The following is a 25,186-nucleotide window of genomic DNA, read 5'->3' as shown; positions in this document are numbered from 1 at the left end:
GGTATTTAATATATTTGCTTCATCTCCGGTTTCTTTGAAAATGTGAACTGACTACCTTTGGAGAATGTACTGTGAAGTGGTGAATTGCCTCAGCATGCATTGACCAGCGTGCGCTCAGCACTTCCTGGGGTCAGACCCTTCTCTTGCTGTTTTTCCAGAGTTTACTTTAACAGCTTGGCAATAAAAGCAAGACTCATACGATGTAGCCCCTCCATTAGGTCTTCATAGCACTCTTACTAGCTTACAAGATTATTCCCTAATTTAGAAAGAAAGTACCACAGGAAAGAGAGATGCCACAGCGTGGGATTCTGGGCAAAACAAGTGTAATTGTAATCAGGAAGTATTTTCCACAACAACGTCAAAACAATCCTTGAAACCTGAGATTAATGTTTCAGTCTGAAATTCTAAACTTGAAAAGAGAGTAAAACTACTCCAAACCTTCAGAGTATTATGCACTATTGACATACATCAGACTGGTTTGAATTTACAGCTGGTAAGAGTAATAGTATTTCTGAAATGATAAATCCCTAAACTACACGGGAGCAGCAGGAGGATGAATTTCCATGCAAAGCATACAATACTTCAAAAGACTTACAAGTGCAACCATTGCTTATGTTTGTGCAATGTGGAAAATAATACTGCTTGGAATTGAAATTGCCCACTTTGGGACTGATATTTCATGGGACTAGATTTACTCATTTTCCCTTGGCTGTGGTTTACAAGAAAGGCTGCCTCTTGTTAAAATTAGACTTCCAACCTGGCTGAAAAATTAGAACAATCTTCTTATTTTTGATTAAGTCCTCACTACTACTGCTTCTTCCACACCATATAATCCATGATAGTTTGTCTGTTCAACTCACCACAATAACTTCTGAGGTTGATATGTGCACCATTGGAATCAGTCATGCTGCAAGCCATAAACATTTCTAGGTTGCTGCTCTTTCTGACATAACACTTGACCCTAAAAAGGCAGCTGAGTGTAAAAGTGAATGAAGTGCTAAAGCCAAACTGACAGGTATGTTGGGGCTGCAAGGTTAAGATTTTCATTACAGAACAATAAAGGAATGGAGTACGTACTGAGTCACTGTCATGCCGGAGATAAAAGGGACTGGTCTGACAATGAAGGCAAAGTATTTGATATATTATAGAAGGATCACATAAGTACACATCACCTTGCTCTTGTACTCTCCAGCTATTATTAAAAATACTTCTGGAAATAAGTATGTACTATTTTCATTTTGTTACATACATGTAGCTGCCATGTTAATCACTGGAAACTCCTTACACCCATTCAGGGGAAGGAGATATCCTCCCAGTTTACATCAGCCAGTGTGGACTGTAAAGCACAACAGAATTACTTCACATTAAAAATGCAAATAAAACAGAACACTGAATAAACTCCAGCTGTGTTCTTTTGTATTGTAGGACTTCATTATTAAGATTGAATTGGAAAAAGCAGAAAATGGAAGCCTAGGATTTGCACTGGTAGGCGGTAGAAACGGCAGGGCTATCCTAATAAAGGCCATCAGCCCAGACAGCATTGCAGATCTGGATGGGAGGCTTCAAGTTGGTGACATCTTACTTAAGGTAAGACTTGTTCTTCATCATTTTGGCCTTTTCTTTTTTTCTCAAGTTACTCTATAAAGAGCATACTCTTCAGCATAAAAATTGCTCAGACTAGAAACCTGAGGTTACCCAGCACAGCAAGAGGTGGAAAGTGGTGTTGCTGGACTCCTGGGGGTCAGAAGGCTGCTCTGGGCTGCCCACCCTCACCACCAGTTCAGCTGGTGCAGGACTGGGCCCCTCTACAGAGAGAAGGGGGCTCCTAGGCCCAGTGGGGACTGCACATGAAGAGGCCAGAAAACAAGAGTGAGCTGACTAAGCATACCCCTAACAGATAGTCAGGAGAAGGGAAGGAACTTGGCATCACTGCCAGTATCAAGACAAGCAGAAAGCACTGGAATTAGGGCTTTTGAACTTTTTTTTTTTTTTTTTTTTTTTTTTACTCCAAATTCACTTTTCTTCCCTGTCCAAGAGTTTCAACTTTTTAATTTTTTTTGGCTGTTCTATTTTTCATTACCTTCCTTTTCCCTCTTCCATGTGAGGAGTAGGAGAACTGATGCCCTCTCAGTGCCCTGAAAGAGAGGCAGACTACAATTCTGAGGTGTGCTGCTAGCAGTCATGCTATAAAGAAGCAGAGAGGGGAAGATCAAACAGGTTACTAAAATAGGAGGGAGAGAGGAGATGAGAGATGCAGGGAAGATACATAAAATGTGCACAATGCTGGGTTATGTGTTAAAAAAGCTTTCTGTTACAGTAATCTTATTTTATCATTGTATTTTTTTAGGTGAATGACACTTCAGTGTCTGGTCTACCACGCCAAACAGTTATAGATTTGCTGCGCAAGGCTCGAGGCACTGTTCAACTCACCGTTTGCCGAAGCGTGGCTTCACATGCGGCTTATTCAGGCAACCAGAGCAACAACGTACCTTCCCCTCCAAACACAAAAGCAGAGCCCAGTAAGTAGCTTCATCCAGTCAGTACATCTTAACAGTGGGATTATGTGGTGCCTAGACTCAGTTTTCCCATTAGCTAAACAATTTAATATTATTAACTTTACAGTTACTCCTGATTGGTAGCTATAGCCACAAACAAGTTCTTCACCCTTATTTGCAGCTCTGGCTAAGCTATCCAAGACACAGGACCACAGGGAAGGAATACCCAAGACCCTCAGAGATGTTTTAACTCAGCTTATGTTTTTAAGTCATGATAGTTCCTGGTGTGTGTTGATTTTAGCCAGCTTTATACAAGTCATAGAGAGAACAGGAGCCAATTAGTGACCCAGCTGCTAAAACCTATTTCCCACCAGTTTCACATCCTAGCAGTCCTACCTCATCTCTCAGAAGCACAACAGCTCCCATTCTGTCTAGCAGACAACTCTTCCTCCTGTACTTGCTCACGTTCAAACCCAGAAACCTCTGCTCCCTGGCTGATTGCTGTTAGTTTGAGCATCCGCACGCCTGCATGCAGCAGTACTTAGGGAGCTGATTAACTCTAATAGAAGAAACCTCTGCTGCAGGCTCTGCTCTGCTGAATACACAGAATTTAAATATTAATTACAGCTGGGAGTGGAAGCAAGGGTATACTATTACCAATAGATTATGGATTTCTATTCCTCAACTTTCTATTTCTTTAAATACTGAAATGTTTCCTACAATGTGGAGAAGCATCAATGGGATGAATAAAATGAATTCCTCCTTAAAATACCTTCTAGGCTGGTGGTTAGAAATTGGAGGCTTTGTTTCAAATCTCCCCGTGTAAGAAGGAGATTTCTATCTACTTTTTCCCAGGCAGACCAAGGAGAGATATACAGTAGATTCTGGATTTTGGACATGTTTCACAGCAAATATTTATGCATCTTGTCAACTTTACTGATGCAAACTTACCTCCACAGGTATTTTAAACAACTCTGCTCTCAGGGAGCAGATGCCTCTATGGGTCAAGGATCTTGATTCTTGAATTTCAGTGTCTGACTACAAGAATGAACCTAGTTCTCTTCAATTTCTAGCCTGTGCCATTAGCACTGGACAGTCATTCACTTACTGGAAGCTCCTCTTTGTAATTCAAGAGCAAAGCTTTCAAAAGAAGAGTTGTACCAACAAGGGTGGGAAGGGGTGCCTGGTGGGTCATCAGGCAGAGCTGGGGAGAAGGAGCTGTGAGTCCTTAGCAGCTGAGGACTCTGGGACAGCCACAGTGGAACTGTCAGAAAAGGCTGACCTTGATGAATCTGAAGTAAATAAAGAAAGTTGATTATTTAAATTTTCCTTTTTCTTTCCCAGCATTTCAGAATTCAACAATCAACCTGTATTATACCACTAGTGCTTTAAAGCATCTTTCCATTAGGATGAGAGAACTGTGCTCGGCATAGGTCTGGAAGCATGATGTTCACTGTCCCATCTCAGTTCTAGTTTAATTTTGAGGGTAAATAATGCAAAAATAGGAAGGACATGAAGGTATAAAAAGGCTAATTAAAGCTCTAGCTTTATTAAGGGCTGTGGAAACATCCCCCTTCATTTTACTAAGACAAAGCTTTTCTCTGGCTGTACAACTTCAAAGAACTAGCCATGGGGATGCTTATCTGGGTTTCACATGACATTTGTAAATTACACTGTTGCTATGAAGTTTAAACTCTTTTCCTGGACCAGTAAAACCCAACGGTACTATAGAAGCCTTGGCATCATAGCACATCTATGGCATATGTCCCTCGGCACTGCAAAGGAATGGACTAGGTTTGACTCTGTTACAGTTTTGTTGTTGTTGTTTTTGTAACTTCTACTGATACAGAGGTCTACTACAGTGCATCTTCTGGCCATATAAATTATGCTGTCTCCTTTGGCAGTGATATACGGCATTTGTGCTGTTTTGTCCCTGGATATTTTGTGCCAGTTTCTGGCGCTGTATCTCAGTGCCTATTCCAAGACCAAAAGTACTCTGGTGTAGATGGCACCAAAGAAATTGATCTATATTTTCACACTTCACAGGCATTTTACATTAATTTTAATTTTAATTTCTGGTATTTAGATGACTACAGTTCTGAGAGAAGCCTAGGAGCACAGCCTGTTTTCACTTCCAAGGAAGAAGAATCCAGCCAGATGTGCAGCAAGGTAAAATCAGAATCAGGCTTTTAGAAGTTACCAGGCAATGTACTCATATGTTTGTTGACAAAATGGGTTTGGTGCGATGCAGGCAAGAACTACACCTTGAGAGGTGGTGAAGGAAAGTTGCATAAGCAAGTCTCATTCTGATACTTTGCAATATTGGAATAAATGATTTATTAATTTTACCTCTTTTTCAGTATTTCAAAATATAATATAATTTGAAAGATTGTTATTCAACTGTCTTTAGATTAGTATTTGTAAGCCCATGGCCCCCAAACTTCTTTTAAAATGCTTCTTGCATTTGAATCTTAGTAAGTCTTGCAAGACAATCTACTTTAAATTTTACAGCATCTATCACTTCTAAGTTTTACAACTGTAAAACCTCCCCTCAGAAAATATGATAAATTAGATCTTTTTGTTCTCCAGAGGGAGAAAAAAAAAAAAAAAAAGCATCCAAATCTTGCCTCAACCGATATACTCAAAGCATATAGTTAAGTCTATCTAGCTCAGGACAGCACATGCCTAACTTTAAGCATATGCTAAACTTTTTTGCTGAGTTGGTTCCATTAGCTCTATTCTTCACTATTTCCAGCTCGTCTTTAGCTGTCTCCTATGAATAGAAATAATCTATGCTTTACTTTATAGAGCACAGCTGCTATCTACTCCAAAGATTTAGACTTAGAAAATGACAAGCTACGGAAAAAAAAATGCAAAAAACAGCAGCAGTAAAATACTTTTCCTTGGCAAAAAATAAAACTGAAATCCATATTGTGTTCTCCATTCAGGATACTTGGTAGGTGCAGAAACTGGGTAAATGAATTCATGGTAAAGTATGCAGCCATGAATTCCCATATTCTAATGAAGTAATACAAGCATAAAAGCAAAACATGAAATATATATATATTTTTAAAGTGGCAGATAAGATTCTGTGGGGTACTCAGTAGTCAATGCTACGTAACATGCAAGGGTGGTTTCTGAGTGCATCTGGAATACTAATCAGGGAAAGAAGATGAAGAAGCACCACTTTGAATTAAAATTTAAATAATTATCTGTCAAGTGTTACAGCTGAGAAGGAGCCACTTCCACATACTAAAGACAGATGTCCTGCATCATTATCTAAATGCAGGACCCAGTTGTCATTCTCTAGGACTGAAAAACAGCCACCAGTACTATTGCTTCTACTCCATCTGGAGGGCAATCAAGGGTCTGCCTTCTCAGTTGAGTGCTTCTTCTGTAGAGCAGCTGCACCCTGCTCCTAACAGCTGGCCTCGTTGTGTCTGAGATAAAAAGGGAAATTATTACCAGCCATTCTAACTCAAACACTGGTGCTTTCTGCTGTCAAGAGCTGGGAGGTGAGGAGCAGAGTGTGACTCACAGCTCCTGTGATCATGCTTTCTTTATGAGATCAGAGAGGATATAATTAACACAAACCATTTCAAAGTTTAGCTGTGCATGCTAGGTTGTAGAGGTGTCTGAAGACAGCATTGTTATGAAGCTCAAAAATATAAAAAGCCGATGTGGCTTTTTATTCTAAGTAGATACTGTAATACTAAGTCAAAGTTGTATAGATTTTTTTTTTCCCCCTAAAGTGGAAACTACTTTCCCTTTCCTTCTTGAGGAAAGGAGACACTTTTGTCAGATCTGTGAAAAAAATATTGATGAAAGTCACTGACTACATTCTTGATGTTTCTGTGTACAGATTTTCTTTTCTTTTTTTTTTTTTTTTTACAGCTATTTCTAATTTTATAATTACAGGGTCCAGAAAGCACGCGTGGTTTCCCTCTGCAAGGTCAATTGGATGGACAAGACTATCAGGGTGTCCTCAGTAACACTTCAGACAGGTAAGTCCTTCAAACACAGTAACATTACTAAAATAAAAAGCATGGATAACTTACTCTTCTATTTCCAAAGCTGTCTGGATATAATATGGAAAAATACTCATGCTCCAAATAATATGAGTACAGTTCTATTGAAATGCAGCTCCATCTGCAGTAGGAGCGGCTAAATAGCTTCCACGCAGCTATTGGGAGAAATGAAACAGAAGCTTCTAGATGTATTGGAAGCTCATGTAGATGCCTCTTTGGTAGGAGGAGGTGAGCATGGGGAAGTGCTACTGTATTAGTATGGGCAGGCTCCCTGTGGGGTTTACTGAGTTTTCCCAGCAGGTCCTGCAGCCTGGTGTATACCCTATGCTAGTATGCCTGTAGTGATACAGATGTTGAACTCCAGGCATTTGGGAATCAAACAAGAGAACTTTAGGATATTACTCCTAAGGAAGTATGCAGATACATAGTACAAGAAGAGAAAAATTTTACTTCAACCATATAGTAGAATGGGAAATCAAAGAACAATTTTGTTTACTACAATGATACAGAATATATGAAGCATGATTGTCTTCATCATTTATAGCCCAGGTAAATATTCATTCATTTTTTCTATTTATATTTAAAACCTAAAATTTCTTAAGAAAAGTAGTTGGCCAATCTTTAAGGGGCAACAATCTTGCCTAAATTGCCTGCTTACAAAGAACAAGATTGAAAGAACCTCTGAGAGCACGTGCAAGTGAGACCATCTATGTGAACATATGTTGAGTGCCACTTGCTGTTATCTCATCACTAATATTATCTAACATTATCTTGTGGTATACCAGGTAATCAGGTGTGATTCCTATTGAATTATCTTATTCTATGTGCAAGATGATTTATGCATCTATGGCTAATACAAAGTTGTCATAGGTAAAAATAACTTTTAGCTGTTCTGGTTGTCTTGCAAATAAGCTAGCTTTCTGCCCCACTGTTCTGTGTTCTGAATCTCTTTATTACCCATACTTGCTGGTAGTCCTATTTTCTACCTGCAAAACCCTTATATAACTTGACCAGGCACAACCCTCAGTGATTATTGATATTTGCAAAGCTGCTACATAAGATGAAGAGTAAGATAATTTAATAGTACATTAAAACTTTACTTTCAAGGATGTTTTCTGGTAGTTTTTTTTTATACAAGTCATTTGCTCATCTCTCTGAAAAAAAATAAAATACCAAGGGCAGATAATAGTGGCTTTTCACGAGCTATATTTGCACACATTGCTCCAGACAAAATACAGGAGTATTTATATTAGTTTAATACTCCTTGAACTTAGGTTCTTCAGAGTTCGCAGTAATTCTTGAAAACAGTTGTTCAAGAAAGTTCAAATTCAAATGAAAATAGATTAAAAACAAAGCCTTTGTAAACAGCTTCTGCCACTTCCATAAAACCATTCAACTAATGCTGTTTTACAGATCACAGAAATATGCAGGATGTGAAGGTTGCAGAACACAGAGGCAGCAGTCTGAGTCAGACAGCTGGAACAATGAAGAAGATGATATGCCCCACAGGACTTCCATCCTACCTAGAAGTAACCATGCAAAAACTTCTCTTGTATCATTAATGTAATAAGCCAGCTCTTCCATATATCCACAGTGGGATCAACACTAATCCCTTATATATAAGCTAAGATTTCCTCTTTGTTTCACAAAAGCCTGACCACTTGGGACACAATTTTAACCTCTGCTACATATGAAGGCCACCAAACCTTTGTAATACCCACAAGAAAGCAGCCTACATAGGAGCTCTCCAACTTGTTTGGAGAACTGTGGGAGGGAAGAACATGAGGATGAGTCTAGTGAAGTGAATACAGGGAGGGCTGCCTTACTGGCCATCATCCACTTGCCACTACTCTGAGCACCTCTGCTTTGGAGCTCCAGTTTCCAAAGGATGGGTAACTTTATGCTTATTTTTTCTTTTGTAATGTTACACATCAGTTTCCTCCCCAAAGAAAAATATCCCAAGTACATTAATTATACTTGGTTAGGTGCGCAAAGTGAGGAAGTAAGAGGAAAAGAAAATTCTTGAATTAACTTGAGCAAAAACATGACATTTGTTCAAATCATGCGCTACTGGATAGTGCGAATAAGTGATGCATTGGCTGAAAAAAAAAAAAGTGACCATTGAAATTTAGTTCAAAATTTATGGGGATTTCCCAGTGTGTAACTGAAAACTTAAAATTCTTAGTTTGGCCTAAAATTAATACAATAAAAGCAGATGGTTTCTCTTGCAAGAGATACAGTAAACAAACTGAATGGGGAAGAAGTCCCTTTTCATATATGAAAGGCAATGTCAAAGAAGGTGTTGAGAACTAAGAATAAATTCCAGTAATATCCAAACTGTGCTTATCACCAGATATGATAGGTCCTTGATATCATTCTCCTCTTCTCTCCCTTACTTCTCCCCTACAACTCAAAGTTCACATGTGAATTAATGTCTGGATCTGCAGCTGCATAAAGGTGTCCACAGCATTCTTAATCAGTACTCACTGGGTGTTCACGATTAGTTTATTTAAATCACTTTTTTTTGTTCAAAATACTAAGAAGGGCTTCTCTTAATTACAAGAGAAGTTCAGTACTTAAAAACAGCATAGCAGTCAACATTTTTATGCCAACATAACAGCAACATGACTTGAGGCTTTGGTCATATGAAACTAACTTATTTGGAATATGATTTAAATCCTCTGAGGCACCTTATTCAGGAGTGGAAACATACAGTAGATTTAAAAAAAAAATGGTTTTCATGTTATAGATGTAACAGCAATGAAATTACAGGTGTGTGAATCTGTAGGGAGTTAGGCTCAGACTCTAACTGCAAGACTATGGATATTTAAAAGCTGGTGATTTCCTCCTGCCAGGACTGCAATGACCCAGAAGTCTAGCTCTGAACAAATAGCAAAAGAAAGAGATGTGTATAGGAAATAGCTATCTCTAGAGTGGGGGATTTGTCTTCACTGGCACTCTCAGCTAACTTGTTAACAGAAACACCCTTGCATCCATGAGGGGCAGAGAACAGAAAGTGAACAAAGCGTCTTAGAAGCTCAGGCAAGGTGGGTGCCAGATGTAACCCAGAACACAAAGACAGCAAGCACAACACTTTTGCAATGAAGGTTAGTTAAAGGTAGAGATGATACCCTCCAAGAAAAAAAACAGAGAATACTGCTCCTTGTCTTCAGCCTACAGTAAAGCTGTGTAACAAACACATCAGGTTTTCTTTGCAACAATAGGCATGTTTTTCTTTGACAACACTCACTCAAGGCTGTAAGGACAAATTCCTTAATTCCTCTGCCTTGAACCACTATTTTCTACAAAATAAACTACTGTTTTTATTCTATGGATGTAACAGAAGTTGCTGAAGAAGTACGCCTTCTTTTTCAATTGCTCTAGTAGAACAGGGATATTTCTGGAGACTTAAATGTTCATCCATCTTCTTAGTCTTAATCTGTCAAGTTTTGCATTAGAACATATACTTCAGGATGAGCTAATTAGTAAAAACCAAATCCTGATTCTGCTGCATTAAAGATACTTCACATCTTGCTCTTGAAGGAGAGTGTGAATTAAGACGAAGAGAACAGAAGTTACTTTCTTCAGGGAGGAAAAATTATTTGTAGCAGAGGGGAATGGCAATACTAATTTTCAGGAAACTGCTGGAAACATGAAGATGATTTCCTGTGAAGATGTGGCCAGAGTCTCCTATATTGATATAAGCTAATGTTAAAGTTTACAATTCTGCAACAACGGTTTATTTAGAACAGACTATATTTAGAAATCATATAAAGCAAGAAGCTGCAATAGTTGGATCTGCTTCCAAATTCCACAAAACATGTTGCTGGTTGTATCCATGGTACTGACGTTTTCTTCTTTCTGCCATGAACATAAGTAAGCCAAAAAATATATATTTTTTTTACATTTCACTTACACAGAATATGCCAAAATATACTTAGGCCCTCTGGTTTTTAAAGCCAAGATTTATGTTATGAACAATAATAATAAAAAACTCCTTTTTTTTTGTTGTTGATATATAGGCAGAGCCTTTGTTTCTGAAGATGAACTGATTCACTTAATTAATTTTAAACCATCACTGACTGGAGTATGTCCAAGGACTGGCGTTAGAGGTCTTATTCGAAGCCTTCAGTCACGGATTGAGAATCAAGAGGTCTCGAAAGAGTTTATGGTAAAGTGTAATTCATTTTTAAGACCTGAGTGTTTAGTAGAGCTAAGTGACTTTTAGCAGCCTTCAACATACTTTATGGGAGATGCACTTGTATATCGTAGCAAACTCCACTTTCTCAGAGGATTATTTCAGTAGGTGTCTGCTTTGCTTTTTGGGTGATGCTACATTATCTGGATCTCTCTCTACACAGTCAGGCTTACACAGTTCCCTGTCCAAAGATCCTGCCCACAGGGAATGAAAAATAAATATGCAAAAGTACAATAAGAATCACCTTAGTGTTGACTAACTTCTTCCTATTGCCCCTTCAGCTCTCCTGAACATCTGCCTGAGAGCTATTCTAGGGGCTGCATTAAAGCAAGAAATCCAAACAGTCAATGAAAGGAAAATGTTTTATTCAGTGCTCCAGTGATCCATGGAATTCGTTGCCACAAGATGCTATTGAGGTCAGGGACTTTGTGCAATTAAAATAGAAAGTAGCATGCATAATAATGAAAATACACAGTTACATCCGATGGCATAGAAATTACGAAAAATGTAAAATTATGAAAGCATATAAAATTTCTTCATTTGGTATACATAAAGATTACTCAGTATTGGGGGTTATCAGCAAATTCCCAAAGAAAGATTGTTTCATAATTTTTCAACACAATGCCAAAGTTTTCATTAAAGGATGCACTCATTACCAGTGAAATAGATTACAACTATTTTTCCACAGTAGAGTGTTATCAATTTCTTTCACTTGCCTTATGGCTGACTTTCTGGGTACAAAGTAGAACAGGTTCATGTGTATAGGATTTGTTGACTTTCACCAAAAGCTCAAGAATGTGTATTAATTTCCCTTCATTCCGTTCCAGATATAGGCATAGTATGCTATGAGCTGAGTCATCTGCTCAGAGATCTAACAGGAAACGCAATGGTTATCAAAGTCAATGGATATTTTTAATGAGTAAAATCTGTAGTAACTGATTGAGATCTGAACTGTCAAGTGTATTTCAGTCCATATACGCTGTATAGTGGCATAATGCGAGGGCTGAGCATTGTGCAATGCATAGCAAAAAGGTAAATGAAAAAAGAAGAGTGAAGGTAACTCAAAACTGTAAATGAAATTAACTTGCACTGGCTACACTGCATTGCATTCCCCTAAATTTGCTATGAAGTACTTAGGACCATATTATTTGCACTTAACATCACTGATATTGTTCCCTGTATCCACCGCTTTCTCTGTGATTGAAAAGTACTCAGTGACATTCATTATCTGTTAACAGTGCTATAGTTGGTTCTTCAGTCTGCATGTTATCGATTACGAATGCTGACATTTGGCAAAGGCACTATTCCAAACATTTGTTTTACAGCACCATACAATAGGGATGTGTAATGACAGGGGCTGAAGATGTGGGTTGGAAATCTCATTTAAAATCTCCAGAAATTTTGTGCAGACTGAAGAAAACCCTAGGCAATTTGACTTCCTCGTGTAGCAGTTTAGGGAATGGTGTGCTGATTCTCTTCTTTACGAAGTCTGCTTACCAGTCTTGGGTCACATACAACAGTAAAGTTTGACTGTAGTCCTTCATAAAGGATATGAATATGGATTGACTGTTTTTCTTTGATCTAGGCTTTAGAACATGTGAAACCAACAGATGACTGCAGAACTGGCAAAGCACAAGAGAACAGGGATAAAAACAGACATCAAGATATTCTTCCATGTAAGTATGCACAGTAAGCACATACGTTCAGTGGACACTAGAAACACTAGAAACCAGAAAACAGCTATAACACTGGGATGTAGGAGGTAAATCTCACCACATCCCTTGCTACAGAGAGCTCCACTAATAATGCAATGTGTTAAGATTTTTCTGAGAAATGAAGAGTTGTCATAAGGATGTCTGCATTGCACAGGAAGTAGTTTTCCGAAGTATCATCATCCACAAGGCAGGACTTGTTTTGGCAGGGGGGGCAGCTGTCTTGGTGCTTCCTTTTCTCTGTCTCAGAGATCTGCTACAGTTGTGTTGGCAAGTGTAACCTGAATTATAGTAGCAGTTCTTTAAATCTACAGCTTTTAAGACAGCAGAATTCTGAAAGTACAGTGGGAATTAGGGAGTTATGTAGCTCTTGAAAAGATACAAAATTATTTCAGAAATATTTGAAAGCATAAAATAACCAACCAGATCTTTCAGCTGCTCAGCTCTGATCCAAGTCAGAAACAAGTTTCATCACTGATGAGAAGTAATTTTAGAAGGAAGACTTGAATCCAAGAGCTGAATGACTGTTGTTAACAAGGATTTTCAAATCCCAATTTCCAATTTACTGCCAGTTGATTCCCTGAGAGGTATTGTGACAGAAGAAGAACACTTTCTGGACCCTTGATGTCATTGTAAACTGCAGCACCAGAACAACACATGCAAAATTTGTCACAGTTACTTCTCTATATTAGTGATAAAGTACAGATTTCTTAAAATTTTCTTGTTTTATAACCCTAATATCCAGCAACAATGTTCCCATGCCATATACTCATAGCGGTGTTGAATTCACTATTTTGAATTACTGCCAACAATTCTATGGTAATTAGAAGGACTGTCAGACTGTTATGCAAGTATCTTAAGAGAAATAAAGCTGCAGCTAACCATACAATTTATCTCCAGGAATTACTATTGGCAATGATTAATATTAGTGCTGCAAGCCAAATGTGTTCTAAAAAACAGAGGCATCCTTCACACCTAGGGGCTGAGGTACCCTATCTCCTAGATGCTAGGTATGGTACAGTTCCATTTCAGATCTACAACTGAAACAGTAACTTTCTGCTTTTGTCCAGATGATAAGACGCGAGTTCCTTTGGGAGAAAACAATGGCTACATTAATGCAAGTTATATTAGAATGAAAGTTGGAGAAGAGGAACATTTCTATATTATAACCCAAGGGCCTTTGCCTTCCACCATGGCGGATTTCTGGCAGATGGTTTGGGAGAATGAGTCAGATGTGATTGCCATGATGACGAAAGAAGTGGAGCTAGGAAAAGTGAAATGTCATCGATACTGGCCTGAACCTCCACATGACTCCATAGACTTGGCTAACTTCCATCTTAGGCTAGACAGTTACCAGATTCTGGAATACTTCATAGTTAGAATAATAGAAATGATCAACAAGCAGGTAAGTTGAGTCTAGTTAATATTTTCATATACAAAGAAATTGATTAGTTATCTTACATGATTAAATACTGGTATTATTGTTTGTTTTCTGTAACACCTGCTCAATACGGTTTTAGGAATGTAAAAGTCTGAGTAACAGGAAGGAAGTTAAGAAGTTAAGATAGGAAGTTAAGAAGTTAAGGTAAATGAAATACTGCTTCGTGGCTCATTGCACAAGCAATGAATCCAATATTAAAAACACTTGGGTGAGAATGTCCAGGAGTTACTCCTTTAATAGCCACAGAGTTGCTGTGTTCAGTATTTTGCAGAATTGCTTACTGTTCTTACCAAATCAGATCAGTAAGGGCTGCCTGAGTGGGTACATATTCTGTAACTGTGGGCGGAAGGAAGGATTTAAAGAAGGTGGCTTTCATCCTAATATTCAAAAGGAGTTATAACTTTTTTCATTTGTGAAAAGACATGAACACTCATGAAACTATAAAATGAACAACTCATTTTTTAAGAACTAACAAATACAGAACCCAATTGTAAGAATGTGGAAGCTGGGACAAGTCCATCAGTCTTGCCTCCATATGAAACAAAACACTGCAGAAATTTCTGCGGGAAAGAAGGATTAATTGAATCATTTATATATTCTTACTTGTGCCAGACTAACAGTTTTCCAACAAGACAGCTATTTGTATTAAGAAAGTACAATTCACCTTATGGCACTGAGTTTAAAACATAGTAATTTGATATGGGTATATCCAAAAGATGACAGGAAGATTGGCTCTTATATGTGATTGGGTTCCTATCTTGTTTCAATGAACATGTTATTTTTGCAACATTTGTTGCAACCTGGACCAGTATCAAATTAATACAGAATCATAGGTTTACTTCAGCAGAAATCCAGGCATGCATTCAATTCTTCTAATGGCAAAAATCTAGGTAGGTCTTTTGTATTCAGTTTAACATAGTCAATAGGAATCCACTGCCATGCTAACTGGGATTTTGGAAGGCTTCAGTCCTTAGTTCCTGCATGCTTTTATACTGATGATCTTCAGTTACCTAAACAATCATTTTTGCTGAAAAGTTACTGACTGGACTCAGGTCTTTACAATAGAAGTCTTTACCAGTATAATACAATACTATGCATTTTTTTTCCTTTAACTTTTTTGACATAAGAAACAGTAGGGAACAATTTTTTTATTTGTATTTATTTACTTTATTTGTATTTATTCACATTTTTATTAAATTTATATAGCTATCTTACTAAGCTTCCAGTCAATAAGTATTTCTGGCTTTCTCTTCCAGACAGAAGAAAAGCGAATTATAAGGCATTTGCAGTTTACCACTTGGCCAGACCACAGTACTCCCAAACTGGCTGAGCAGCTTGTAAAATTTATCTGCTACATGAGAAAAACTCACAGGACAGGACCTATTGTTGCTCACTGTAGTACTGGGATTGGAAGAAGTGGAGTTTTGCTGTGTGTTGAAATTCTGCTGAGCTATATAGAAAAAGATCTATGTGTAAGTATCAAACAGATCGTTGTTAAATATTACAGTAAATATAAATATTACTGATATAGTTGTCAACAACATATGTAGGTATCTTACTACATATGTTACTCCTGGTAGAAATTAATCCTAACAAAATGGAATAAATGCTGCTTTTGTTATTTCACAAAACAGAGATAATAACTAAAAATATACTATTTGTAGAGCAACTGAGCCCCAGCTTTCCCAACAGAACATGTTCAAGTCATTTTTCATAACTTGAACATCAATAAAATAAAAATTGTTTTCTCTTCTGATAGTTCAACATTAAGCACATAGTGAGAGATTTGAGAGACCAGCGTTTTGGCATGATCCAAACTAAGGTAAGTTCTCAATATTCTAACTAGACTGATCTTAAAAAGCTTCTATCTGTGGTGCATATCCTCATGCTTTGATAAATCTCTGGCTTAAAGCTGAATTTTAGCCCTCTCATGAGGAAAATGACAGTTTTGCATACCATTGGTGTCTATATTTAAATATGGAAGATCTGTCCCTTACTAACTAACTGGAATTAAGAAAAAAAATAATAATAAAAAAAAAGGAAAATAACCTCTAAGTGTAGCTAGCAGGAACTTGAAATTCATTTCAAAGCACCAATATAGTACAGATACGTTTCTTCTTTGGGCAAAAAGAAAAGCGGGGCTCACCAATGAAATGGGTGAGACTCTACCCTGCAAAACAGCAGCCTTCAGTTGAATTCTTGCAATTGCTGAGCTCTCATTGTCCTTCTAGTGCTGAGCTAAACCTGCTCCTGAAGTGTGTTCACACAGGAAAAGACAAAATAAGGTTAACACAACTTAGAGCAAACAGAAAGTGAGAAGAAAAGACAAGGCTAGGATAAATTAGTCTTGTAGGCAAGTATTTAAGCACATGCTTCAGGAAAATGATTGAGCACCTGATTAAAATTAAGCAAGTAGATAACAGCCATTGACCTCAGTGAGATTTAAGCACATGCCTACAGGTACTGCACTGAATCAAAAAGAGCTCCTGAACTTTTACGAGTTATGGAACAAAAAGATTGAGGATGCTCTCAAGTATCTAAATTTTTGTATCCGTTACAAAGATGCTGGTGTTAAAAACAGCATGACAGCCAGTCCATCCTTTTTTGTCTAGAATTTTTGTTACATTTAATTGGATGTTTCACACTGGTGTCTCTGTATGCAGGATCAGTATCTATTCTGTTATGAATTTGTTTTGGAAGTCCTTCAGAAACTTCAAGCAACGGATTCCTACTGACTGCAACATGTCTCTTCGCTGTTGTTATCCCCCTTGGACCTCAGGGGCCACTCAGCAATTGCTTTAAAGGGATGTCAAGCCAGCACAGACAAGTGTTATACAACATGCTCTGTCAGATGGTTCAGATTTCTAAGAAATTTTAAAATCTTGCTTAACATCCCCTTGGTAAGTCATTTAAATCTCGGCGTACAGTTTGGAGAAACAGCAAGCCACAAGTGCAACACTGCTGTTAAATTGTCATGGACGCTGTGTGTGTTCTGTTGAATAATATATTAATTATTAGGACGATATTTTTGTACTGTGACAACAGGGTAGCAGCAGTTGTAAGTAGCTTTACTATTTAGAGGCCAACTAAAGAGATCTAAGACTCTGCTGGTGTTGCTGGAAGATTAGTTGTCCCTTACATACAGTTGTGCACTCTTGGCTTCTGGACAGCAAATCAGTATTTTTTGTAATCGTGTTTTTGTGTGGAAGGACGCAGTTTGGTTACCTGTGGTTGCTTGAACAATGTGGAACCGTTTCCAGTCATCACTCCAGCACAGAAATTTATACCACCATCACTGGACATCTTAAATCAAGAAACTGACAGAAAAATAGGATGCCTTTAGCCCTTAGCTATTTGTCTTTAAAGCAACAAGAGAGTTCTAATAACTGGATGGGATATTAATATTTTCCAGCAATATGAGCAGCTGTAGATAAGGTCAGTATTCTTCTATTCCACACCCATGTAAAAAAAGGAATGTAATACAAAACATAATGAAATGACTGTGTGTGTCTTGTGGCACACATACATTTCATCTTCCATTGAACCTTTGCATTGATTACCTTGTAATTCGCACCTAGGAACTGATCAAATCTATGGGAAGTCCCATTGGTTTCTTTAAATTAAATAACTCTCTGTACAGATTATTCCTCTTGTAAAAAGTGTTTTTGTTAGTGTGAGTTTGGATTTGAGCAGAAATCTACTGTTCATGTTTGTAAAATATAGCTGTTTTCTATGTGAGTGCTTCTAATTCCTTTATCTAGAAGGTGGTGTATATGGAAGCAGAATTTTTAGATGTGCATTGGGAGAGTAACTTTAAAACACAGGAAATTATAACTGCACTTATTTAACTGAATTGTACATATTTTAAAACTTCCTTGATTTCAGGAAATATTAAGAAGCATTTGATTATAAAATTGCAGTAGAAACAATAAAATAGCTGCTTATTTTCATTATGGATGAGAGATTTATGTTCAGAAAGAATGAGGAATTAAACAAATTAAAAGTATGGCTTTTGGAAAAAGCCATTGTAGCACAATTATAATAAAGGCCCAGAGCCATGTTTTGCTTTCTGCCCTCATATAGTCTGTTGGAAGTGAGGAAAAGATATAAATGGGATTTATGATGTGAGCCAGATGCTAATTTCAAACATACTGATAGAGATCCAGAGTAACTTTAAATCAGTGGAATAAACCTGGACCTACGTCAGCATAAATATAAGCAGAATTTAATGTTTTGTCTTAAATTAACTGAACTTGAGCCTTCTAAGAAGCATTACTCTCCACACATTCTGAATACACTATATTTATGTTGCATATAGAGGATTATTTGCACAATTTTGTCCAGCATCTTCAGCCAAATTTTTATTCATAATGTTGTTACCTCCATTTGCTATTTGGCCTTTCATTTTGGTTTTGATTGCTGTACATGTACTTCTGTGCAAGATAACACTGCACACAAATGCACAATTCACTTTTTGTACCACAGCAACTTTAAAAAGCTTCTCAGTAAGAATGTTTCTGTACTTCTTGCAAAGGTGTCTTTTCTGTAGTTTAGAACAATTCTGGATTTAGAAGACAATCTTTATGGCACTCTTTGTTACTCCACATTTGTGCATCATCTTTGCAGCTGTGACAGAAGTGTTTCCTGTTTTACAGGGATATTAAAAAGATTTCTGAAAACACTGAATTGCATTTCAATTTCTTTTTATGAGAAAGCCATTTTGATACTAACTACTAACCAGTAGTCATGGGAATAATAATCCTTTAGTAATGAGGGCTTGTTCTTAAACTTCCTGTGAAGGCAGATTTCATCATGATGGTACCTTTTGTACATAACCCTAATGTGGGTACTACCAACTTCTGAGATACTCTGCCATATTCCATGTTCTTATCCTATAGGAATATAATAATTCACTGCTTTTAAACAGATACCATGGTAATAATTCCTCTAGTGACATCCTCGCTTGGTCTGAACTTTATTTTGGATGAGGCATACAACTTTACACAGACCTAGTCCATGAATGTTGCTAGTAGAACGAGTCAAAGCAGAACTGCCCTTCTAAATGCTTTGTAATCTGTTATATAACAAAGATGCTTTCATCCACAGAAAATCACCAACTTTGAGCAGAGCTAGATAGATGCAATTCACCACATGCTGCGTGACAGGCCCTCCATCTGTCACAGTCCTGGTGTGATCCCATAGAGAGTGTCTCTCAAGCCAGAGCCTGAAAACATTTTAAGGCAACTGCAGACTTGCAAGGGCTGATTAGTTCTGCACGTTTGAAACTACAGGCCGGTCACCTCAGTACTAGTACTACCCACGAGCTCAACTGACAGCCTAGACAACAGATAAATTTTGAGGAGAGAAGGACTGAAACGGCATTCACAAATTCTTCCTGCATAGATACTATGTTTAGATAAATTTGGGAAAACTTGCTTTTTTTTTTTTTTTCTTCTTCTTTTTTCAAACAGGTATTCATATTTAGAGATGTTCATAACTAGAGAAATTCTTTATTTACGCACAGTAACATCTATCACAGAATGGTTTGGGGTGGAAGGGACCTTAAAGACCCGAAGCCCCATCCAACCTGGCCTTGAACACCTCCAGGGATGGGGCATCCACAGCTTCTCTGGGCAGCCTGTGCCAGTGCCTCACCACCCTCTGAGTAGGGGATTTCTTCTGAGATCAAGACTCGGTGATACACATTCATATGTAACAAAAGAAACCATTCCTTAATGATCAGAAAATTAAACAATACTGCTCTGGCCCATTTCTGTGTTGATATTATTTAGCATAGAAATTGATCTAAGTGGAACTTGCATAGATCCTAACAACTTTTCTCTGACTGTCTTTGGGGTTGGAGTTTATGTCCTTACTGAACAACATCTGTGACATTGTGATGGCAAAAGATACAGAAAATGCAAGTATCGCTAGTACTGCAAAATAAGAACTAGGAAATACTGCCATCTATGGGCACACTGATACAGTGACAACATTAACTGCAATCAGTCCGTTGTGCCGTTGGAGCAGAGCTACAACTACACTACGTAGTATTATTGTGCTGCTGGTCCTACAGGTCCTAAAATAACGGTAACGAAATACTCGGCCTCAGGGAAGGGCAGATACGACGTGTCTACAGTTCTGACAGGATTTGTGCAAATCTAGACCAAAGCCTAAATTAGGAATAAACCTGCTCTTCACCTTAAAGCAGGGGTGCTTTTGGAACAAAGCACTTTCTTCATTTACTGAAAATTACAAGTAATGGGAAATACTACTGGAGTTCTATAAGAACTGTTTTTATGAAATGTTCTCATCAGCTGAATCTAGTTGGGTTGGGGTTTATCTAGTAAGAGATAACCCCTGTAAACTTGTTTCTTTGTTAAGTATATTGCAAACTCATCTGCAGAATGAGGACTGGAGATAGTGTCATGTATCTCGGTGCAATGATCCCAACCATTGTGCACCGAGGAACGTGATCGATGTACCAGTTAACCTGTGCTGTGCTGCACGTACAGCTTAATCTCAGGCCTGTGTTGTGCTGTGAATATTCCTTGGCTGTATGATAAACTTAGCCAGCTAATTGTAACAGAGAGCCTGGAGGCAGCCCCCATTTGGTATCAGTAATTATGCAACCTGCATGTCCTTACTTCTGAATGGTGTTTCTGACAGTTGTTAAATCACAAAGCTGGGACAGATGCCAGCTGAGATCTCTATATTGAAGAGAGACATGGCTTCTTCAGACCCAAAAGCATGGAACAAATACCACAGAATCACAGAGAAACCACAGAACAGTTGAGGACCTCTGTAGAGGTCCTTCTAAACTTTCCAGCTCAAAGCAGTGTTATCTAGAGCTCAGGAAACTAATCCAATTGGGTTTTGAGTATCTCCAAGAATGGAAACTACATGACCTATCTTGGCAACCTGTTCTGGTTTTTGACAGTCCTTAGAGTAAAAATTTTGTTCCTTACGTTTAAGTGGTATTGCCTGTATTTTAAGTAGCACCCTTGCATCTTGTCCTGTCACTGGATACCACCACCAAGAGTCTGGTTTCATCTTTTTACTCCCTCCCATATCAAGAATTTTGTACATATTGAATAAGCCCCCCTGAGCCTTCTCTTCTCCAGGCTAACGTTAACCACAGGTCTCTCAGCTTCTCCTTTTATGACAGATATTCCAAATTCTTAATCATCTCAGCGGCCTTAATAGGCCAATACTGACTCAGAGAGGATGAGATTCCATAAAACCACTGCATGTCCACTGAAATCATGAGTGCCATGTTTTGGTGACTATCAGTAAGAGAGAGTTACTGTTTTAACATCTCTTATGCACTAATCAAGGCCTCAGAAGCTAAGATTGGAGTTTAAGAGTAGGTGCAGAGGCTGGAGTACATCTGAGATATCAGTTTTCAGATGTCAGTGACTGGCTCTACTTTCTAGCTCATCTTGACTCTTTGGTGTCTTTTCTTTGTAACAGAGCTCTGTAGGTAGCTCCCTCCGGCAGGAAGTAGATGGCTGTTCAGAATTCATTGCCCCTTCTGCACAGCACCAGATACATATGCATGCCTGAGGGACAGTGGGCTTTTTGAGACCCTACTCTGAATTTTACAGCTATTTAGCTTGCTCATTAAACCATTTAAAAACAAAAAACAAAACCCAGCTAAAATGCCCTAGAGCAGCACACCCCCAACCAGGCAGCTGTCACAATGGGGACTATACAGCAGCTGTCCAGCACCCCAGCTCATTACACAACCTAGCAATTAACCAAAGTTGCCTACGCTCCCTCCCCTCCCTGCATTTGTTCTCTTGAGAGATGACAATTCCTTTTCCTCCTTCCTGTTCAGCCCCCTTGGAAAGGGGCCCTTGTGACTGTAAGCTTTCCTTTCCCATCACACTGCTGCAAAAAAGCTCTTAACTATTGCCCTCACCACTTCCTTCATGGTTGAAGTAGATTTAGCCCAGGCAAAGCACCAGCTGCAATACCCCTTGGTCAATTCAGTGCACCTAGCAATAGTTCCCAAGGCAGAAATGACATGCTGTGAGCTTGCTTAATGCCAGCATCCTTGGATGCGTGACAAAGACACTATGGAAAATAATGAACATTAGGGAAATGTAGCTATAGCAACACTAGTAGCCACAAAGCAAATCCCCTCCATGAGTGCTGGGAAATTGCTGCTATTGTATACATAATGGTGCTGATAAAGCAGGAACTTGGGCTACAGCATCAGGACAGATGCCTGGCCTGCAGCATGCCACAACTAGCATTACACACAAAAGCATACCTATAGCAGGCAGAAACTTAGACTACACACTCTTGGAAACGTTGGGTGGAACAGCAGATCCGAAATTGATTATTTGCAATGAAATCCCAAACTTCACTCAGCTGGCTCCAGGTCTTACTGTAGGTTTAGCGCCAAGTCATCAAAGGAACCATCTATAGATAATGCTGTCACCATGATCAAGAGGTTGCCATTACTTCAGAGGCAAGAACTGAACCTTGGTCTGTCACTAAACATTACTGCCCCCATCTCCCTTACTTTCTCCACTGAAACCAGGCAAAAGTTGTATGAGTGTACTCACCAGAAACATAGGCAGTGCTTTCTGACTTTTGCTGGTATCCTAGGCTGAAATAATTGAATTACTCTTGAAGAATTTTGACTTTCAGGAGATAAAATAAAGAGGTTTTGTTGGTGGTGGTGGTATTTTTGTTGTTGTTGTTGTTTGTTTGTTTGTTTTTAACTCAGAATAGCACTATGCAAATTCCTCCAGATATCCTGGGTTCCTGTCTTCACCATGTTTATAATTCATTGTAAGACAAGTTCCTTACAGTATCATGCCTTATTTTCATTGTCTAATGTTTTGCCATCTTAGAGGACATACCTGAATCACGGGTAATGCTTGCAAAATGGCAAGGAAGTATTCAGGGAGAAGCTGATACAAAGCACAAAGTATTCTTCATGCTTGCACTCGTCAGTTACTGTACATTCCCTTTCATTACTCTATGTGAGTTAGGGTGTATGTAGCAAACATCTGTCTGTTATTAGGAAATTTGCGATACTTTATTAAAGGAAATAGGTATTTGACATGACTATGAATTATTTCTGTTGCATGTACCTGTCCCTTGGAAAGAGTAGGGTTCTGCTAATGTATAATTTGAACAGCAAGTGGGAACAAAGTGGTTATTTCACAGCTAGAAATTCTGTTAGTATCACCTAACTTGAGCCGCTTACCAGAGACTGAGCATCATTCATTTCACTTGACAGCAATTTTAGATCAAATGAACTAAAACTGTTCCTATAATCAAACTCCAGGCAATGTCTGGCTTGCCAGCAGCAGTGGGATGACCACACCTCTCAGCTAAATACAAATGCTCAATGCCTTCACAGAAACTTTGCTCTAGGCAACAGCAGCTCTCTCCAGAGCAGTCCATGCCAGCTCCTGCTGAGATTTTCAATCTCATGGACACTTTGCCACCTACTCCTCAGCTCTTCAATATTCACTTAGATCCCTGGCTAACAGTGTGGGTTGCTGCTGTGTTATGTTCTCCTGCCAGACTTTGTCAGTGTCTCAAAAGGCCACGTCAAATTTTCTGAGGACTCCTCCTGGGGACTTACATAATACCGGTGTGAGCTCTATCAAAGCATCTGCTGAAACTAAATTACCTCCCTAGAGTACCAAGAAGGACACAGAAAAGGCCTGGAGCACCACCACCAGCAAGTAAACGTGTTAAAAATATCCATTGAACAAAACTTTCTGCCCTTCCCTTTTGTCAACAGTTCTCTCAGTTGTTTGGTTAACAGGGCAACATGTTCACACACCTGCCACCACCACTGTCCCATTAGCATTTCTGATAGTGCACCTTGGCTTCTAGTTTGTTGTAAAGTCCCTGAGGGATCCAAAGTGTAGCTGTGCAATCTCCAGGTAGTCCAGATTGCACTGGTGAAAGTCCTGTTGCCTAGCTGCAGTGATTACAGCCTTGGGCAGGGAAGAGCAACTCTTAGCAAAGCTTCTGCTCTCCATAGCTTCTGTCTCAGGTTAAGTGGATTTAACAGATTATCACTGTTTCTTAGTAACTCACATTTCCTCCAGTGTTGGTGAGAAAAACTAAAATAATGGGCTTACCCAATGCTAAACTCTAAAGATACTGCATTGTTCCATTAAAAGCTGAAGGCCTGTTGAGTAGCTTTAAGCTCATGCTGTGTGCTCACTGTGCCCATGCCTAACACCCGTTACCTACACTAGCACTCAGGAAAGGCCCCATCTGTGTGTAGGTGTGTGTGCGAACACAAGGCTAGGGCTAGCAGAATACTAACCAGGAGGAAGGATGCCGACAACGATCTGTCAGAAGGGAAAATCACCCTGTGAGGATGCGCGTGATGGGCCCACTGGAGTGAATTAGGTCACCTAGCACTGTCATAAACAATAGGGCCATAGCTCATACAATGGATGGCAAACAGCCTCCCTTAGGAGGTCTGCATACAATTGGCTCTGCTAATAAGGTTACCAGCAGTGATATTACATTTCATGGCATCACCGCAGAAATGAGCTGGCATGGGAAGGGAGGCAATCTGAGCTGAAGGCAGGCAACCTAAAGCCTCAGAGAGAAAATCTTTCCCCAAAGTAACTAAGAGGAGATCTGCTTTGAACTTGATGGATTTCACCATGAAAAACTGCTTTGTCCTCTAGCCTAACTCTTTTACTGAAGGATGAAATGGTAAATAGGCTCAGCAATAGGCTGTGATTGTTCAAACTTACCAGTGACTTTAGGGCCCCAGTTCAGCATTCTTTCAGCGGGCTTGAATTTCAGGAAGAACAGTGTATGCACATGCTGGATTCTCAGTAGCATCTGAATCTGTAGCATAGCCTTCACAGTTTTTGCTTCTGAAAACTTTGACCATCATTTTACAAAATCCTAAAAAGGGATGAAGGAGAAAAGGAGATATTGACTAATGGCAGTTCACAATCTTTTCCCTTTATCACAAACCTCATAAAACCCTTGGCAAATGCAGGCAATCCTTTGATTTTCAGTCTTTCAATAAAGGTACTGTTTTGACATCTAAAAAACACTGGAAGAAAATTTTGTCTTTGTTGGTTATTACCTGGTCCATCTTGTGAAACTGCAAGAATGCTATACACAACTAGAACCAAAAAGTTCACTTGCAAAAAATAAGAGAGCAAAAGCAATAGTGTTTATTTTTCTGAGGTTAGAAAGATTTGGAAAAAATTGGAAGATTTACTCACATGCATCTATATACAGATCCAATATGATAACTCATCCAAACTTCAGGCAACACATCTCTACTTTCCTTATAACAC

At 38.7% G+C, this 25,186-nt stretch overlaps 2 protein-coding genes across 5 annotated transcripts in view; one reads left to right on the top strand and one right to left on the bottom strand.

Annotated features, from left to right (window-relative positions):
- The window catches only part of FRMPD2 (FERM and PDZ domain containing 2), a 73,823-nt gene extending 55,267 nt beyond the window's left edge, over positions 1-18,556 (top strand). For 3 of the 4 annotated variants that reach the window (XM_035330256.1, XM_035330253.1, XM_035330255.1), the window contains exons 37-47: positions 1,426-1,587; positions 2,348-2,519; positions 4,582-4,664; positions 6,414-6,499; positions 7,937-8,052; positions 10,546-10,694; positions 12,307-12,397; positions 13,504-13,838; positions 15,131-15,346; positions 15,634-15,696; positions 16,538-18,556. In XM_035330256.1, coding sequence (XP_035186147.1) covers positions 1,426-1,587; positions 2,348-2,519; positions 4,582-4,664; positions 6,414-6,499; positions 7,937-8,052; positions 10,546-10,694; positions 12,307-12,397; positions 13,504-13,838; positions 15,131-15,346; positions 15,634-15,696; positions 16,538-16,609 — 1,545 coding nt within the window. In that variant the 3' untranslated portion in view covers positions 16,610-18,556. Of the gene's footprint in view, positions 1-1,425; positions 1,588-2,347; positions 2,520-4,581; positions 4,665-5,951; positions 6,011-6,413; positions 6,500-7,936; positions 8,053-10,545; positions 10,695-12,306; positions 12,398-13,503; positions 13,839-15,130; positions 15,347-15,633; positions 15,697-16,537 lie in introns of those variants that run through there. The other variant, XM_035330257.1, reaches the window with a different exon arrangement.
- Positions 1-24,743, bottom strand: part of MAPK8 (mitogen-activated protein kinase 8) — a 136,003-nt gene extending 111,260 nt beyond the window's left edge. The window contains exon 1 of the mRNA XM_035330275.1: positions 24,626-24,743. The gene's annotated coding sequence lies outside the window, so the exon portion shown is untranslated. The remainder of the gene's footprint in view (positions 1-24,625) is intronic.
- Positions 24,744-25,186: the final 443 nt, after the last annotated feature.

The sequence above is a fragment of the Oxyura jamaicensis genome, chromosome 6 (assembly GCF_011077185.1).
Source record: "Oxyura jamaicensis isolate SHBP4307 breed ruddy duck chromosome 6, BPBGC_Ojam_1.0, whole genome shotgun sequence".
Lineage (NCBI taxonomy): Eukaryota > Metazoa > Chordata > Aves > Anseriformes > Anatidae > Oxyura > Oxyura jamaicensis.
Note: the sequence above shows the minus strand (reverse complement) of the source record. Positions and strands in the feature narration are given on the sequence as shown.